Below are 16917 nucleotides of genomic sequence, written 5' to 3'. Positions count from 1 at the left end.
AAAAAAAAAAAAAAAAAAAAGCAATAGTGAGTTTTCGTTAATGACTTACATTATGGATAAAAATTAAGATCAACATTTTTTCACAGGGAATCCAAAGGTTACTTATCCTTACAGACAAAAGGTTTTCTTTTCTTTTTGTTTTCAGTCAAAAAATCATGGCCCCTCAAATGTCAAAATGCAGTGCAGAATGAAGGAGATAGTATTGAATGGGTGCATTCTGTCCTAGATGCACCTCAAAGCTGTGCCCGAAGCAAGGGGCCAGGGTTGGAGTGGAATAGTAAAAATGTGTTGAATTTACAATATTTTTAATAGTTTTTTAGGCAGTAATAATTTTGATTGTATGAACTCTGATAAAACCATTTTCTTTGTTTTGACTATTAATTCTGCAATGAAATACGTTCATAATCCTTACCTTTTTTAAACGTTGGGAAGTTGTCATTGATATCCAACAAAGTAATAAAGACTGTTGCAGTGCTTCCTTCTCTACCAGTATTCCCTAAAGAGTCTTTTGCTTTCACAACTATTTTATAGGTAGTTTGAGCTTCTCTGTCTAAATTAGCAGTGGCTGTAGAAATCACACCTAAAAAAGCCATGTGAAAGATGATTAGACATTCTAACAGGACTTGTTACTTAAACTTTATTGCAATTTTTTTCTTAGATGTCATTGATTTTATTAGCATTTGGACTATATATGCTGTGGTTATAAATCTAATCTCTGCAGGAGGAAATATTTTGGATATTTGATCCAGTATTTTGTCTCCCTAGATATTAAATATGTATATATACTAACTAAATACATATAACTGGTGGAGTCAGAGCAACTAAAAAAATAAAAAAAAACCCCTTGCAGGTTGTTCTCAGTTGTTACTGTGCTACCTTTAGTAGATACACTACCTTTGTTGCTGTAATGTTGGTATGCATGACTGCAGTCTCCCCAAATTCTGCTTTGATCCCCTTTCCCTTACATGATCTTTTGCTCTGCTTTCTGCTCTCTGCCCCATGCTCCCTAACCAAGGTGCTGCTCTGCTATCTCCCTTCTCAGCATTCATCACACAAACACTTGTGGTTTATTACCTTACCTTCAGATTTCCAAATAATAGAGAGAGTGACATTTGTCAGTGTTGCTAGTACGAAACATCCCTGAACATATAAATTCTTGCTGATAACTAAACTTCTAACTTATTCTCCAGCTTGTCCAGAAAGATTAAGGCTTAAAGTTGTGACATTCCTTAAAGTAGAAGGTAAAAGTTGAAATGTGTATCATACCTACCAGATTCATCAACTGTGAAATAGTTTTCTCCTTCAATGACTTGGTATATGACTGTGGCATGACCTGTAACTGTTGGGTCATCAGCATCTACTGCTGTCACTTTGGTGACTGAAGTGCCTAGAAAAAAACATCAAATGATACATTTATTTATTTTTTTTAAAAACCCTCTCTACACAGAAACATAAGCGTAAGTGAGTAGTTAAAACACCTACCTATTGATGACATTTCTGGCACAGATCCATTAAACACTTTTTGTACAAATATGGGGACGTTGTCATTAATATCATGGACTTTGATAATAAATCTGGATGGTGGCTCCATCCGTTGGTTAGTTATTTTGTCAATAATAAGAGCTGTCAGCTCATACTCTGATTTCTTTTCACGGTCCAGCCTCTCGAATGCATATACATCTCCAGTCACTTCGTCAACTTTAAAAATGGTGTTGGCATGTTCCCCCTCAAGAACGTACTTGGCATTCTTATTCCTTACACTGGATATGATCTAGAAGGCATAATTCACAGAAAAATGAGCTTTCAGATCTAAAACAAGAATGATATCTGCACAGAGATGTTCATAATTGGACAGACAGAACTATGCAATAATTCAGAAACTAGTGAAAGTCATTACTTTAGCACATCTATGAACATTTTCCTTTGTAAAACTGCCAAGCAACAGTCACGAGTCTAAATCAGATAATTCTAGCCTAGTTTTCCTATGAACCTTGTCAAATTATTATATGCACAAAGTGAAGTTTCTCATGGTGGATATCTGAGGTCATTTGATACAACCTTGTCACTATTCCATCCTACTGGCCATCCCGTTGGTAAATTAACCCAAGTACAGAGCTCATTCATCCATTGAAGATGATTTGAATTTCCAGGCCTAAATGTTGGAACTAGAAGATGCCCTTAAATTTGGGGGGGGGAATTTGTCAATAAAAATGTTACCTTATCCCAATATTGTAAAAACAGCTAATCATTTTGAGTGCCCATCTGAGACAAAAAAAGAAACTACTTAGCATATGTCTTCTGAAAGGCAATCTCTGTTTCCCTAAATGAACATACAAACTGACTCACCCTAACTCACTAGATCTTGCTCTCTCTAGGTGTGTCCAGATGTGGCACTGCAGACTCGTCTGCAGCATTGCACACCACACATGCAGGTATTCCTCATGCTGCTAATTTACAGAGCGGGGGTGAGAAGAGGGTTGACAGCATGAGATCCCAGTGTCAAAAGAACCGACAGTAAAGTGGGGTGGTGTAGGTGGCGGTAGTGTGCACTACTGAAACCAGAACCTGGCTGGCCAAAGCCATGCTCTGGCTGCTGGCCAGGCTCCCTCTGGCCAGACTTCTCCCCATGGCTTCAGCCCCTGGAGGCCCCCAGGACCCCAGGTAAGGCTGCTGGGGCAAGCCCAGGTGCTGGCCTCAGCCTCCTCTACCCCACTTGGGGCAATGTGCCGTGTGCCAGAACGCACAAAGACAAAGAGCAGTGGCACATACTGTGCTGCTGGTGTTTGTCCCTAGGGAAACGCACATTCCCATTTGTGGGGATGCGTCCTCTGTGTTTAAGTTTCTTTCCTTTAACAGAACAGTTGTAAGCCTCATCCAAGTGTTGAACAATAATAAGTATATGACAGTTCAACTGAATAAATAAGCATATTTGATGAATAGTTGATGGATACTTTCATCAAAGGAAACCTTAAATCAAACTTAGAACTGCACTGATTTTTCTGGCTAGTGCCATTTATCTCAGAGGTTTTAAATCATTGGGTGAAATTCTGTACTGACTGAGGTCAATAGTAAAACTTAGGGGGTTGGGCTTTCCCTTGAGTGCAGAGCCCCTCAGCAGGCTACGTTGCCTGGCACCATAGTAAATAATAACTGATTAATAAATAATCAGCTGTTATTTGGCTTATAATTGAGACCACACTATGCTAGGCATGTTGAAAACTTCCAATAAGATTTAGTCTCCAACTTGGAGAGTTAATAATTTAAGAAAAAGAGTAACAAATTAAAGAAAGAAAAGGAAACAGAACCAGACAATCAACTTTTAAAAAAATAATTGAATGCAATCTCAAATGGAATGATACATCGTAATTAATTTAGAGGTAACTGATTTTTTTCCATTCCTATTCCTTTTGGCAAGGTGCTTGATGGGAGATTTATGCCATTTAATGACATCTACCATACACTGACTTATCTACTATGTTAGTGTTCTTAGTACAGTTGATATTTACCAAGAATGAGATCATAACAAGGTCATAATAATTTGCAAAGAATTTCTAGTCCTATGTTTTTGATGCTCTCACAGGTTGCAATTGCTTTTGAGTTCAGAATCTGACTCTTCTGGCTGTTCATAATTTGTTGTTGAACAGTCTTTGCTACATATCCTTCTTTTCTGTGATGTCATGAAAACTCTCTTCCCATACTCTACATTTCAGGTCACCTATATGGCTTCCTGATTTGTAGGGCTGATGAGGAATAGCTTAGAAAAATAGGCAAAAACCCCTACTTATAAAAAAAAAATCAGAGTCTGGTCTGTGCCTTCTTGCTCAATCTTTTATTTACTTAATCAGTGTAAAAGTGTAGGGACTTGCAAAATTGCCTTGGTTAAAAGTGTGGGATTGAACCTACAAGGAAAGTGTCCAAGGTCACAAAAGGTAAAATCAAAGTGTATCAGCATATTCCTGTAGCTGCCACTCAGTTCTGCCATCCTGTTGCTGTGGCCTTTTCAAAAAAGCTTATCAAATGTTGAATCCTGCAAATGCAATCCATTGAACACAGACATTGCAAAAGTAATCAGAAGCACTCCACTGTTGAAAGACCACAGAGCATACTACAAAGTGAATTATTCTCTTATTTAGGACAGCTCCAGGAATAGAAGTGTTCTCCTCAATCTCCTGCTGAATTGATCTGAAATGAAACAGAGATACCCTCTGTAAGCTTAGAGTACCCCCTGGCCTCTTTCTCTCTTGCTCTCTGGCAGTAAACAGCGCTGATCCAGAATGGTCTGCTTCCCTTTACCAAGACAGGCTGACAAATGCTGATTGTCGTACATGGGAAGAAAACGTACAACTGCATTTATCTGAAAAATGTCAAACTAGTTCAAATTGAAGGACAAGATTGGAAGAACTTTTCCTGAGCGATGTGCAGCTAATCATAGAATTTTATGAGTGATGGCCTGGGGTTAATGAGTTTGCAAGCAGGTCAACACTCATTATTATTATTATTATTGTTCTTGTTGTTTTTGTTAACAATTCATTTCTTTCATTAAATTTGAAAAAACCTTGGAACCACAAAATTCCCAACTGCAGCACTATGGATTTCTGTATAATCTGATGTGCACACACATTGTTTAAAAAAAAAAGGGAGGAGGGTGGCAAAGTAGACTATAGAATAAGGGTAACATTTTAAAAAACACCAAGTGCTGGCAAAAGCCTGCAGCCTTCGAAGTCAATGGTAGACCTGCCCTTTATTCCAACTGTTATAGAGTTAGGTCAATACAGAGCCCTCTTGTAATTTCCACCCTATGTGTATTTTAAAGGTTGATTTATATATTTACAATATATAGAAAACTTGTTGGATTTAGCTGCCAGATCTTTATGGTTATATTTTGATGGCTTGATGGAGGGGGAAAAAAGCAACCCAGAGACTGGAAACCTGTTTGCAGTCAGTCTGGAGAGTGGCTGACAGGTCTGACTTGTAACTCTTTTTAGATGTCATGGTGAATGATTTTTTTCTTATTAAAGAGACTTGCAGTCAGCATTATTGTTTAATTAGAGGTTGCAAATTTTGCACAGACACACAAATAAGGAGACCAAGTACTAATAAGTATACTAGTCTAAAATTATAAATTGGGCAGTCTGTAGCTATAAAGGAGTTAGACTTTAATTCTTCCTAGATTCTCTGCAAATTGTCTAATCTGCCTTGAGAACAAGAGTTCCCTGCTGGGATCTGATCTATGACTTTGAATAAGGGCCTATAAATGAAACCCATGCAGCCAGATATAGGAAGAACCTTTTTTCTTTTAAGAATTGGTAGAATGGCATTTTGGGCCCAGTCCAAGTCCTGCTGGATCAGGCCATCAGTCTATTAATAAACCTATGGCACCATCCTGCCCTGCCTTCTGCCTGGTATTTATACTGATGATAAATTATACTGATTATACCTACACCTTAGGTAGCTCCACTAGCTGTTTATGCTGCATATGTGCACAAGTAATTTACTGCATTACAGGAGAACATAAGTGTTTCATTTTTGCATCCAGTATTCTTTGCACATCTTGACTTTTGAACCAATTAAATAAATAAAAAGTTGTGCACAAATAAAACTTCATTCATTCCAATTATTCTTAGCATTTTTAATTGGCACAGATTTGTATCTAGGAGTCCATAATGAAATGCAAAATCATGAATCTGCAATTACACACTTTCAGCATTTTACAGCTTTGTCTTTTAAAAATGAAGCACAAGTTCAGTAATTTTATTTGTTGCTTTAGGGGGCAACTGTGGTATTGCAGCACAATGAATAGATTAAAACTATTTTGGAAAACAGATTTCTGAAAGGATGCAATATTGCTTGTTGATGGGACAAATTGTTGCCTTGAAATACTGTTGTGATTGCCATACAAGCCTGTCCACTTGCAGATTATACATATTCTAAACATAACTGACTTTCAGCTAGAGTAGAGGCTAAATATGATTCAACAGTCTGAATGAAGGTTTTTGGTTGTACCCGTGTTGGTCTAAGGACATAGGCAGGCAAGGTTCTTTGAGTAGATGTGGTATATATTATTAGACCAACTGAGCCAACCAACTTCTCTTCATAAATCTACTGGATGCAAAAATCAGGGACTCAGTATAGACATGGGTTTTATGACACATTACAACCTGCCTGCCATCTGATTCACCAGGTACCTGCCTGGCCTAACCACTTACATTCTTCTTTTCACCCACCTTTTCTCCCCTCCCCTACTTTTCTGCCTTTTCTCTCCCTGATTTCCTACTATTTCCTTCTTCATTGAGAACCTCTTTCTTACCTTGTATTATTACTACTACTACTACTACTGTAGTGTTTCCCTTTGGCCATTTTTTTTTCCTTTCCCCCTTGCTTTCTCCCCACTTCCTTCCCTGCTTTACCTTTTTGTTTTTTCCTTTTCTACCTATTAATATTTTTACTACATCCTCTCACGCTTTGAGCTTCTCTCATTCTTGTTCTCCTGTCCCTGACTATTTCCTTTTTCACAGACAGCCTCTTTTCTACCTTGTATTCTATCACTGTAACATCTCCCTTTAGTCTTTTCCCCCCTGCTTTCTTCCCCCTCCCCTTTCTGCTTTACCGCTTTGCTTTACCTTTTGTCTTTCTAATTTCTACCTATTTACATTCTCACTGACATCCTGCCACAGATTTAGCTTCTCTCACTCCCTATGCCTGAAGAAGGGTGATTGCACCCAAAAGCTTGCCAAGAACTTTTTTCCAACTACTCAGTGGGTCTAACAGAAGATATCACATCTACTCAAAGAACCTTGCCTGCCAGTTTGAATGTTAAATTCTCTTACTCGATACAAGTAGTATGGGGGAAGATGCGTGTGAGTGTAACGATTTATTAAATAGATTTGCAAAACTGTTCAAATTCACTCCAGATACTTGAAAGTTACTCTATAAACAGTGAATATAAGCAAGCGTTTGTTCCCGATGTAATACACCATAATCTAGAGTCATTGATGAATGAGGAGAAAGGAAGACATGCGCACTAAGCTTCCTAATAATTACTCTATTGATTTATAAAGGTAACGATTTCTCTTGTAATTAGGACTTGTCTCTGCTATTGAACCACACACTACCACTTCCCTCTTGCTAACTTTCCCACTAAGAGGAGAACAGCTGACAGAATTTAAAAACATATTAAACACAGGCACAAGTTAATCTTTGAACCAAGTCACATAAACCAAATGCTTAGCTGGTGTAAACTGGCATTGCTCCTTTGAGAGTTAAGGCAGTTTGGCCAATTTATACTGGATGAGGATCTGCCTCCCCCGCCCCCAATACATTCTGAAAAGGCAGTTTTCTGAGCTATCAGAATGGCAATTGCAATATTAATGTATACAATATATATAGTCTTCCCTCCTTCAGTTTATCAACAACCTTTCCTATTTTACAGACTCCCTCATTCACCAATCTGAAAAATCAGCTTATATTGTACTACTAAGTTATGTCTTCATTTATTACAATAATATTCAAAGTTTTACAATATTAACTCCATTGCTTTGCTATAAAACCTTATTTTAGTTCCTTTTTCCTTTCATTTTGCCTCAAAGGTCAAGAGGTAAGTGTTCATGATTCTTATATATTGTCTTAATTCCTAGCTGTTAATTGCTGGTTGACTTCCAAAAGCATATTATTTACCTTCCCAACATAATGTGGTAATGGTGAACTCATCTCTTCCAGAATATGCATTTGATTCCATATCCAGTCTCTCTTAAGTCGTTTATGGGTGGTGCTGTTTGAAAAGTTTAGTTTTGTCTTCAGATTTTCTGTGTAAGCCAAGGTTGGCACCAAGACCAAGGAAAAAAGGAGAATAAGATCTTTCATCTTCTTTCACAACCTAGAAAACACAATAAAATGTGAGACTAACAGGGAAAGTAGGACTGAGATGTCTCCAGCAATGGTAAATCAATTCTAGGTGTATTCAAACCCACAAAGCTTAAATTTTGCTCAACTCCATGGGTGAGTTGTTAAATCTACTGAGCTCTTCCCCTCCCCTTTTATGTCAGGCTTAATTCCACTCAAATTTAGTAGGTTTATCTCAGTTTAACTACATGAAAACTCAAGCCATTTATGGTGGTCCCGCTGAATTGTTTCAAAACAGGAATTTCAGAGAGCACTATTTCAAAGAATATGAAAATATTTCCTGCAACAGCAACAACATCGTCAATGAGAAAATCATAGAAAATGAGGGTTGGAAGGGACCTCAGAAAGTCATCTGGTCCACAGCCCCCGGCTCAAAGCAGGACCATCCACAACTAGATCATCCAAGCCAAGGCTTTGTCAAGCCTGTTCTTACAAATCTCCCAGGATAGAGAGTCCACAGCTTTTCTGGGTAACTTGTTCCAGTGCTTTACTAGCCTCGTAGTGAGAAAAAAATGTCCTGATATCTAACCTAAACTTCCCTTGTTGCAATCTGAGACCATTGCTTCTTATTTTGTCATCTGCCACAATTGAGAACCCATCCTCTTTTAAACCCCCCTTCAGGTAGTTGAAGGCTGCTGTTAAATCTCCTTTCAGTCTCCTCTTCTCTAAGATTAAATAATCCCAGTTCCCCTCAGTCTTTCCTCATAAATCATGTCCCCCAGTCCCCAAACCATTTTGGTTGCCCTCCTCTGGACTCTCTAATTTGTCCACATCCTTTGTGTAGTGGGGGGCCCAAAACTGAACACAGTACTCCAGATGGGGCCTTACCCATGGTGAATAGAGGGGAATAATCACTTCTCTTGACCTATTGGCAACACACCAACCAATGCAGCCCAGGATGACATTAGCCTTCTTGGCACCAAGGGCACACTGCTGGCTCATATTCAGCTTCTTGTTCCACTGTAATGCCCAGGTCCTTTTCTGCAGAGATGCTGCCCAGCCATTCACCCCCAGCCTATACTGGTGCATGGGGTTGTGCCATCCTAAGTGCAGGACTTTGCACTTGTCCCTGTTGAATCTCATGAGATTCCTTTTGGCCCAATCCTCCAATTTGTCTCAGTCACTCTGAATCCTAGCCCTACCCTCCAGCATATCTACTACTCCTCCCAGCTTGGTGTCATCTGCAAACTTGCTGAGGGTCGTTGATGAAGGCATTGAACAAAACCAGCCCCAGGACTGAGCCCTGGGGCACTCCACTTGATATCAGCTGCCAACCAGACATTGAGCCATTGATTACTACCCTCTGAGCACCAATGATCCAGTCAGTTTTCTATCCAATTTACAGTCCATTCATCCAGCCCATACTTCCTTAGCTTGCCTGCGAGAATGCTGTGGGAGGCTGTATCAAAAGCCTTGCTAAAATCAAGGTATACCACATCCACTGGTCTCCTCACATCCGCAGAGCCACCTGTACAGTACACTGAACTTTAGTTTGGTTACGACATAAACATTTAATTTTACTCAGCAGATCCCTGTTCATGGTTTCCAGTCTTGAAATGATTTTACTTCTGCTAGTTTCTTGTTAAGAGATTCTTTGTTCCCAAATAAACTGGTTTTCTGTCTTGTGGCTGGGTTTAGAACTGCAGCCTCATCTCTTTCCCCCAGAAATGGAGAGCTCCCTACACATGTTGGTGCTCCAGCTGTCAGGAGCTCCATATGTCCATGAGCAATGTGCTCACTGTGCAATCATAACACAGCCAGAGGGACATGTGTGTGACTGCACTGTGTCACCCCCCACTCCCTGCTTGGAACCACCCCACCTTATCCCTGGCATTTTTTGGCTGTGACAATTCACTTTTCAATATTTTAGTTCTCCACAGACAGTCAAGAGAAGTGTTCGTGAGTGTGAACACAGGATAGTATGTCCTGTACAGCCTGTGGGAACAGCCAGAAGCAGGAACTTCCAGTGACTTAGCAGATGGGTGAAGTGTGGGACAGATCATCCATCCCTACCTTCTACCCAAGGTAGCAGCCAGGTCTGAGAAGGGGAAGCAAGCTACACCTTGTCAAGTGCTGCAGTAACTTCTGTCCCCTGCAACACCCTACTAGAACAACAAATAAATGGATTGAGTCACATTTCCTTCCTATGAGTGCTTCTCGGGTGGAGCCACTGTATGATATCCTTGGGTCTGAGTCTACACTTACTACACTTCCTGGACCAAAACTTCCTGGGCCAACAGACTAAACTGCTCTGTTTTTAAAAAAGAATAATAGAATCACAGAAACATAGAAAATGAGGGTTGGAAGGGACCTCAGGAGGTCATCTAGTCCAACCCCCCATGCTCAAAGCAAGACCATCCCCAGCTAGATCATCCTGGGTCTTACTGAGTCTTAAACATATCCAAGGATGGAGATTCCACCACCTCGCTAGGTAATTTGTTCCAGTGCTTCACCACCCTCCTAGTGAGAGTTTTGCTAATATCCACCCTAAACTTCCCTGGCTGCAACTTGAGCCCATTGCTCCTTGTTCTGTCATCTGTCACCACTGAGAACAGTCCAGCTGCATCCTCTTTGGATCCACCCTTCAGGTAGTTGAATGTTGCTATTAAATCCCCTCTCAATCTTCTCTTCTCCAGACTAAATAATCCAAGTTCCATCAGCTTTTCCTCATAAGTCCTATACCCCAGCCCCCTAACCATTTTTCTTGCCCTCTGCTGAACTCTCTCCAATTTGTTCACATCATTTCTGTAGTGGGGGAACCAAAATTGGACGCAGTACCACAGATGTGGCCTCACCAGTGCTGAAGAATCACTTCATTCGATCTGCTGGCCACGCTCCTACTAATGCAGCTCAACATTCCCATAGACTTCTTCACAGCAAGGGCACACTGCTGGTTCATATTCAGCTTATTGTCCACTGTAAGCCCCAGGTCCTTTTCTGCAAAGCTGCTGCTTAGCCAGTCAGTGCCCAGCCATGCAGAAAGATCGATAGGAAATGCTTATCTGTATTGGAGGGAGCTAGCTGCATGTTGTTGGTAATCAAGACCATACCCCGCTTCAGATAGTTGAAGGCTGCTATTAAATCCTCTCAGTATTATCTTCTGCAGCCTAAATAAACCCAGTTCCCTCAGCCTCTCCACATAGGTCATGTGCCCTAGCTCCCTGAACCATTTTCATTGTCCTCTGCTGCACTCTCTCCAACTTGTCTATATACTTTCTATAGTGTGTGTGTGTGTGTGGGGGGGGGGGGCTCAAAACTGGACACAGTACTCCAGATATGGCTTCACCAGTGCAGAATAGAGCAGAATAATTACTTTGCTCAATCTGCTGTCCACGTTCCTACTAGTGCAGCCCAGTATCCCATTAGATTTCTTGGCAACAAAGGCACGCTGGTCACTCATATACATCTTATTGTCCACTGTAACCCCCAGGCCCTTTCCTGCAGAGCTGCTGCCCAGCCAGTCAGTCAGTCCCCAGCCTGTATTGGGGCCTGGGATTGTTCCATCCTAACTACAGGACGTTGCATTTCTCCTTGTTGAATCTCATGAGATTCTTGTGTCCCAATCCTCCAGTTTGTCTAGGTCACTCTGAATCCTAGCGCAACCTTCCAGCATATTTACTACTTCCCCCAGCTTGGTGTCATCTGCAAACTTGCTAAGGGTGTATACTCTATGTCATCTTACAGGTCATTGATGAAGACATTGAACAAAACTGCCCCCCAGACCAACCCCTGGGGCACTCCATTTGATACTGGCTGCCAACTAGACAATGAGTCATTGATTCTTATTCTCTGAGCCCAATGCTCCAGCTAGTTTTCTATCCACCCTACAGTCCATTTATCTAGCTCAGACTTCCTTAGTTTGCCTGGGAGAATGCCTTCTATGATGAGATGACTGGCTCTGTGTATGCAGGGAGACTGGTGGATGGGGTGCATCTTGATTTCAGCAAGGCCTTTGATATGGTCTCCCACAGCCATCAGGTTGGTCAGGCATGACTTGCCCTTGGTGAATCCATGCTGACTGTTCCTAATTACCTTTTTCTCCTACAAGTGCTTAGAAATGGATTTCTTGAGGATCTGCTCCATGGTTTTTCCAGGGACTGAGGTGAGGCTGACTGGTCTGTAGTTCCCTGGATCTTCCTTTTTCCCTTTCCTAAATATGGGCACTGTGTTTGCCCCTTTTCTAATCATCCAGGACCTCTTTTGATCTCCATGAGTTGTCAAAGATGATGGCCAGTGGCTCTGCAGTCACATCAGCCAGCTCCTTCAACACCCTCGGGTGCATCCCGTCCAGCCCCATGGACTTGTACATGTCCAGCTTTTCTAAATAGTCCCTAACCTGTTCTTTTGCCACTGTTGGCTGCTCACCTCTTCCCCAAACTGTGTTGCCAGGTGCTGTAGTCTGGGAGCTGACCTTGCTGGTGAAGACTGAGGCAAAAAAGGCATTGAGCACTTCAGCATTTTCTGCATCCTTTGTCACAAGGTTGCCTCCTCATTCAGTAAGGGACCCACAATTTCCTGATCATCCTTTTGCTATCAACACGCTTATAGAAACCCATATTGTTACCCTTTACATCTCTTCCTAGTTGCAACTCCGATTGCGCGTTGGCCTTCCTGACTTCATCCCTGCATGTTCCAGCAATGCTCTTATATTCTTCCCTAGTAATTTGTCCAAGTTTCCACTTCTCATAAGCTTCCTTTTTGTTATTTAGTTTGCTGACAAGTTCCCTGCTAAGTCGAGCTAGTCCTCTTCCATACTTGCTAGTCTTCCTATGCATTGGGATGGTTTATTCCTGCACTCTCAGTAAGGCTTCCTTAAAGTACAGCCAGCTCTCCTGGACTCCTCTCCCCATCAGACTGGCTTCCCAAGGGATCCTGCCCATGTATTCCCTGAGTGAGCCAAAGTCTGCTTTCCTGAAGTCCAGGGTCCTTACTCTGCTGCTTTCCAACCTGCCTTTTTTCAGGATCCTGGACTTTATTATCTCATAGTCACTGCTGTCCAAGTTGCCATCTACTACTACATGTTCCCCACCAATTCATCCTTGTTTGTGAGCAGCAGGTCAAGAAGCGCGTGGCCCCTGCTGGCGGGCCATTGCACTGAAGTGGCTATGAAAAGTAAATATGAATGAGATGCCAAAGTGATTAAACCAATTCTGTTAAACATTCAAGTGAACTTTTGTGGAAAATGTTTGTGGTACACATTCATTGCTAATGCTGTACACCTCACCTGCTAATTCAAAGTGTTGTTAGCTTGGTTAAAAAATTGAGTTATATATCCAACCCTTTCCATGAGGATTTGTCCTATATCTGCATCCTATGTAGAGAAGTAAATCAGGTCCAGTACTTGGTTTAAGTGAGTGACTACACAGTTTAATTTCTACAGTTGCTTTCTTCTCATTGAGGGATCCCAGAGTAATCCTAATTAGGGAATCCTTGTGATTTTTAGTTTCTGTACTCAGGAATATCTTTAGGCTAACTGAAAAATCATGATGGTAAACATGCCAAGTAAGAAATTTGGCTGTAAGTAATGGTCACAAATGAGGTTAGGGACAAAAATTCCCTGATCATCTCTTAACGGGTTTTAATATGCATTTCTTCCCCACATGAACTTTTAAATTAAAAATGATGATTTGTTTTTGTCACTTTTATCACAGGCTATTTTTGGTTTATTAGAAAAAAAAATTGGGAGCCAATTTTTTGTTTGGATATTGAATATTTGGCTTTCAGATTTTTTTCAAAACTGAAAAATGTTGATGAAAAGTGATATGCTGGGCCAACTCAAGTTGCATTCCTTTCTAAAGGGAATAAGAGCTTGGAAGGAGCAGCAGGCAACCTAGTGAACGGGAGATTAGGTATTAGTGGAGCAACACCTCTACAGATCAGGATAGAAGCCTGTTATGTACTGTTCGGGGAGACAGCACTTGAGAGAGAGAAGACCAGGCATGCTGCCCCAGCTGCTGAAGACCCTGCATCTCACTGAAGAGCCTGGAGGTCTGTGAGTCTTCAGTAGGCAGGAACTGGGTAGGTAGGCTGGAGTGCATTGAGAAACTGTGAGCAGGGAAAGGAGTAAGGACCCAGCACCAAGGACTGAGAGTCAGATGAGAAGGCTGGTTGATGTTCTCTTTTTCTGGTGAAGTTAATAACAAAGAAGACGGAGGAAGGGAGAGAAATGTTTTTTTTTATTAATGTGTGCATGCACACATGTTGGTAGGAAATGTTCCAAATGGTTTGGTTTCAGTCTGATCTGGGCAAACATAGATTTAAAAGGAAACAGGTAATTTTCTGTGAACTGGAAATGCTGGTCTCCAGCCATGTTTGCACCACCTTCTCCCCTTTCGAATAATCAATAGGCTGGAAATCACCCAGGTTCAAATCCCTGCTTTGCTTAGGGAGTTTAACCTGAGTCTCCCCCTGAGTGCCCGGACTATTGGCTATTCTTGTTTTCTTTATCCCTCTCTGTGGATTTGACCAGAAATTCTTTTCTGGAGCTGAGAAATCTGCCTGATAAATTTCACTGAAGTTTCCTTTTTTTGTGAAAACTTGTTTGTTTTTAAGAATCAGAATTTCCCAAGAAAATCATTTCGACCAAATATTACTCACTAGCTCTATCAAAAAACTGATCTGGCATTTTGTCAGATTTAAAGTTGTATGATTGTCATTGTATCTAACTGTAAATATTCCTCAGAAACGTTGAACCAGATTTGGCTTTGTGACACCCATTTACGTCCAAAGAGACTAATGAATTCAGGGAAGTTATGCTGGATTTATTCTACAAGGAGACTCTGATCTGTCTGCAGTCTACACAGTAATTGTATATGTTGTCATATAGAATCTGTAGGAGAAAGTTTTCCCATTTATCTATCATCTGTATTATGCCTATGAACTTCAAAGGGTAAAGACACGTGAATATAATAAGCAACAATAAATAATAGAGCAAGGTAACCATGATAGGGACATAAGGTGAAGAAATTACCTTTTTCTTTCTATAGACGTGTGGCTCAATGTACGCTCCATTTACACAGCAGTTATAGTGCATGCAGCCTTATGTAAACCTAGCTAAATTAAAGTAATTGTACTAATACTTCAGAACCGCTTTCATCCAGGGATATCGGAGGCCTTTACAAACATGCACTGAGTAAGCCAATTCAACCTCCTATGAGTCACAGTTGGTAGAGGGTAAACTATGCATCTTCCAGATTGTTAACAAGAAACAAGGAAACCTTAAATGACTTGTTTATGTTCTGGCTATGGATCTGGGTTAAAACTAGCAACAGAACCTCAAACTCTGGCCTCCCAAATCCCATTAGACAAGATTTCTCTTGTGAATCCTAATGCCAAACAGAGAGGCAGCGTAGAAATAGGAAAACCATGGCAGATTTGTTACCTGTAGCTTCCTTTTAGGAGGGATTATATCTAAAAGAGTAAATTGCACTTCTTGGCTTCCTTGGACTTGCAGTTCAGTGATAGTTGAAGCATTCAGTTCAATGTAAATGCTAAATGGGGTATTTTTTAAAATCTCTGCTATCATAAAAAAAGGATCCAGTGAAACCTCTGACTTGAGGGGCTTGTAGCTGTCATGTCCTTATACCATTATCTGTTTTTTTTTTTTTTCCCCCCCCTTCCCAACAAGGAAGTCATCTTACACTCAAACACATTTTTCCCCCTTAAATATTTAAAGCTTTTTTGCCAAACATTTTAAGCAATGTACAGAACATATGGCATGTGTCTCTTACAAGAATGGTCCTCTCGTGTGTCTGTTGGAAAATGTAAATTGATCTATAAGGTGAATTGGAGCTTTTCTATATTGCATCACTTTATTTTGCATTGTCATTTTCACATCTGGTTTACAGATTTGAGAAGTGGCCTTCTTAGATGATCTATCTTTCTGAAATGCATGTGGCTACCTGAAAACTGATTGCAGCCTCTGAACAAATCTAAACGTGGATCTCTGTACGTGGACTTTTAAAATAAATCTCTGTATCTGTCTGTTTCACCAGCATTTTTATAAGCATGTTGTTGCATTGGAATACATATGCTTGCTTCAGAATCATAACAGTAATTCCCCAAGCTTTACTTCCTTGGAAAATTAGTGTATATAGTTGCTCAGTTTCCAGTCTTAATCATCAGGTCCATGTATAGTTGTGGTTGAGGAGGCAAGATGCTACATCCCAGCCCGACTTTCATTCGTGTAGGCAGACCCTTATATACCTTTTCAGAAAAATAGCCTGCGGCCTGAAATTGCCTATTTCTAGTTTCAATTGTCTGATTTCTGGAAATGTTAGCAAAGGTCTTATTTTTCCACTAAGTAAACATAATATTCTTATACAATCCAATAGTATTCAGATACCTCCCTTTACCTGGAGAATGCACCAAACCAACAGCCTTTTAAAACTTCAGGCTTCCTGAGGACTGAAGCTAGGAACAGGTGTTACATTTGTGTTGGGAGAAAAGCCTTTTTCCTAGCAGAAAAAGTATGCTACTGTTCAAAGGTTTGGGTTTTTTTTTTTTTTTTTGCAGAAGAATACGGGCTCTTCTGTAAAAAGTTAGATCGGTTACTAGTGAGGAAGATCTCCCTCCTCCCAGTCTAACTAGAATAGCCGCCCAGTTTTCTCAGGGGTGGAGGACATGTAATATGCCTCAGTTTTCTGCTCTCCCTCCCCCCTCCCTCCAAGGGAGAGCACTGGTGCCCTGATAACCCACCCAGGGGCAAAGGGTAGGGACCCTGTGGGGACCCTGTATAGAACAACCCCCCCCCACTCAGCTGATTGGTGGGAGGGGGAACATCCTCCTCCTGGGGAGAGGGAGCCCTCCTAGAGGCCCAGGAGGGTTGCCCTTCAGGAGAACCTGTCCCCCCCTCCAGGACTCATCAGGGGGTTCCTGGAGGACTGTGGGAGGCAGCAGGCAGCTGTGCTACAGTGGGGCTTGGGGAGTCTTGCAGCCTATGTCTTGCACACCCCCCCCCCGGCCCCTTCCACACTTCCTATTCAGCTGAATGGTTTGCAGGGTGATGGTGGTGGTGGT

General features: G+C 41.1%; 1 protein-coding gene across 1 annotated transcript in view; it reads right to left on the bottom strand.

The window, feature by feature from the left end:
• The window catches only part of CDH5 (cadherin 5), a 57311-nt gene that overhangs the window by 11619 nt on the left and 28775 nt on the right, over window positions 1-16917 (bottom strand). Inside the window, exons 2-5 of the mRNA XM_019505532.1 lie at window positions 7675-7873; window positions 1483-1771; window positions 1271-1387; window positions 413-580 (exon numbers count right to left, since the gene is read on the bottom strand). Of these exons, the coding sequence (XP_019361077.1) occupies window positions 413-580; window positions 1271-1387; window positions 1483-1771; window positions 7675-7860 (760 nt within the window). The 5' untranslated portion in view covers window positions 7861-7873. The remainder of the gene's footprint in view (window positions 1-412; window positions 581-1270; window positions 1388-1482; window positions 1772-7674; window positions 7874-16917) is intronic.

Source organism: Gavialis gangeticus, unplaced genomic scaffold (assembly GCF_001723915.1).
Source record: "Gavialis gangeticus isolate Ggan-Ray unplaced genomic scaffold, GavGan_comp1, whole genome shotgun sequence".
Taxonomy (NCBI): domain Eukaryota; kingdom Metazoa; phylum Chordata; order Crocodylia; family Gavialidae; genus Gavialis; species Gavialis gangeticus.
Note: the sequence above shows the minus strand (reverse complement) of the source record. Positions and strands in the feature narration are given on the sequence as shown.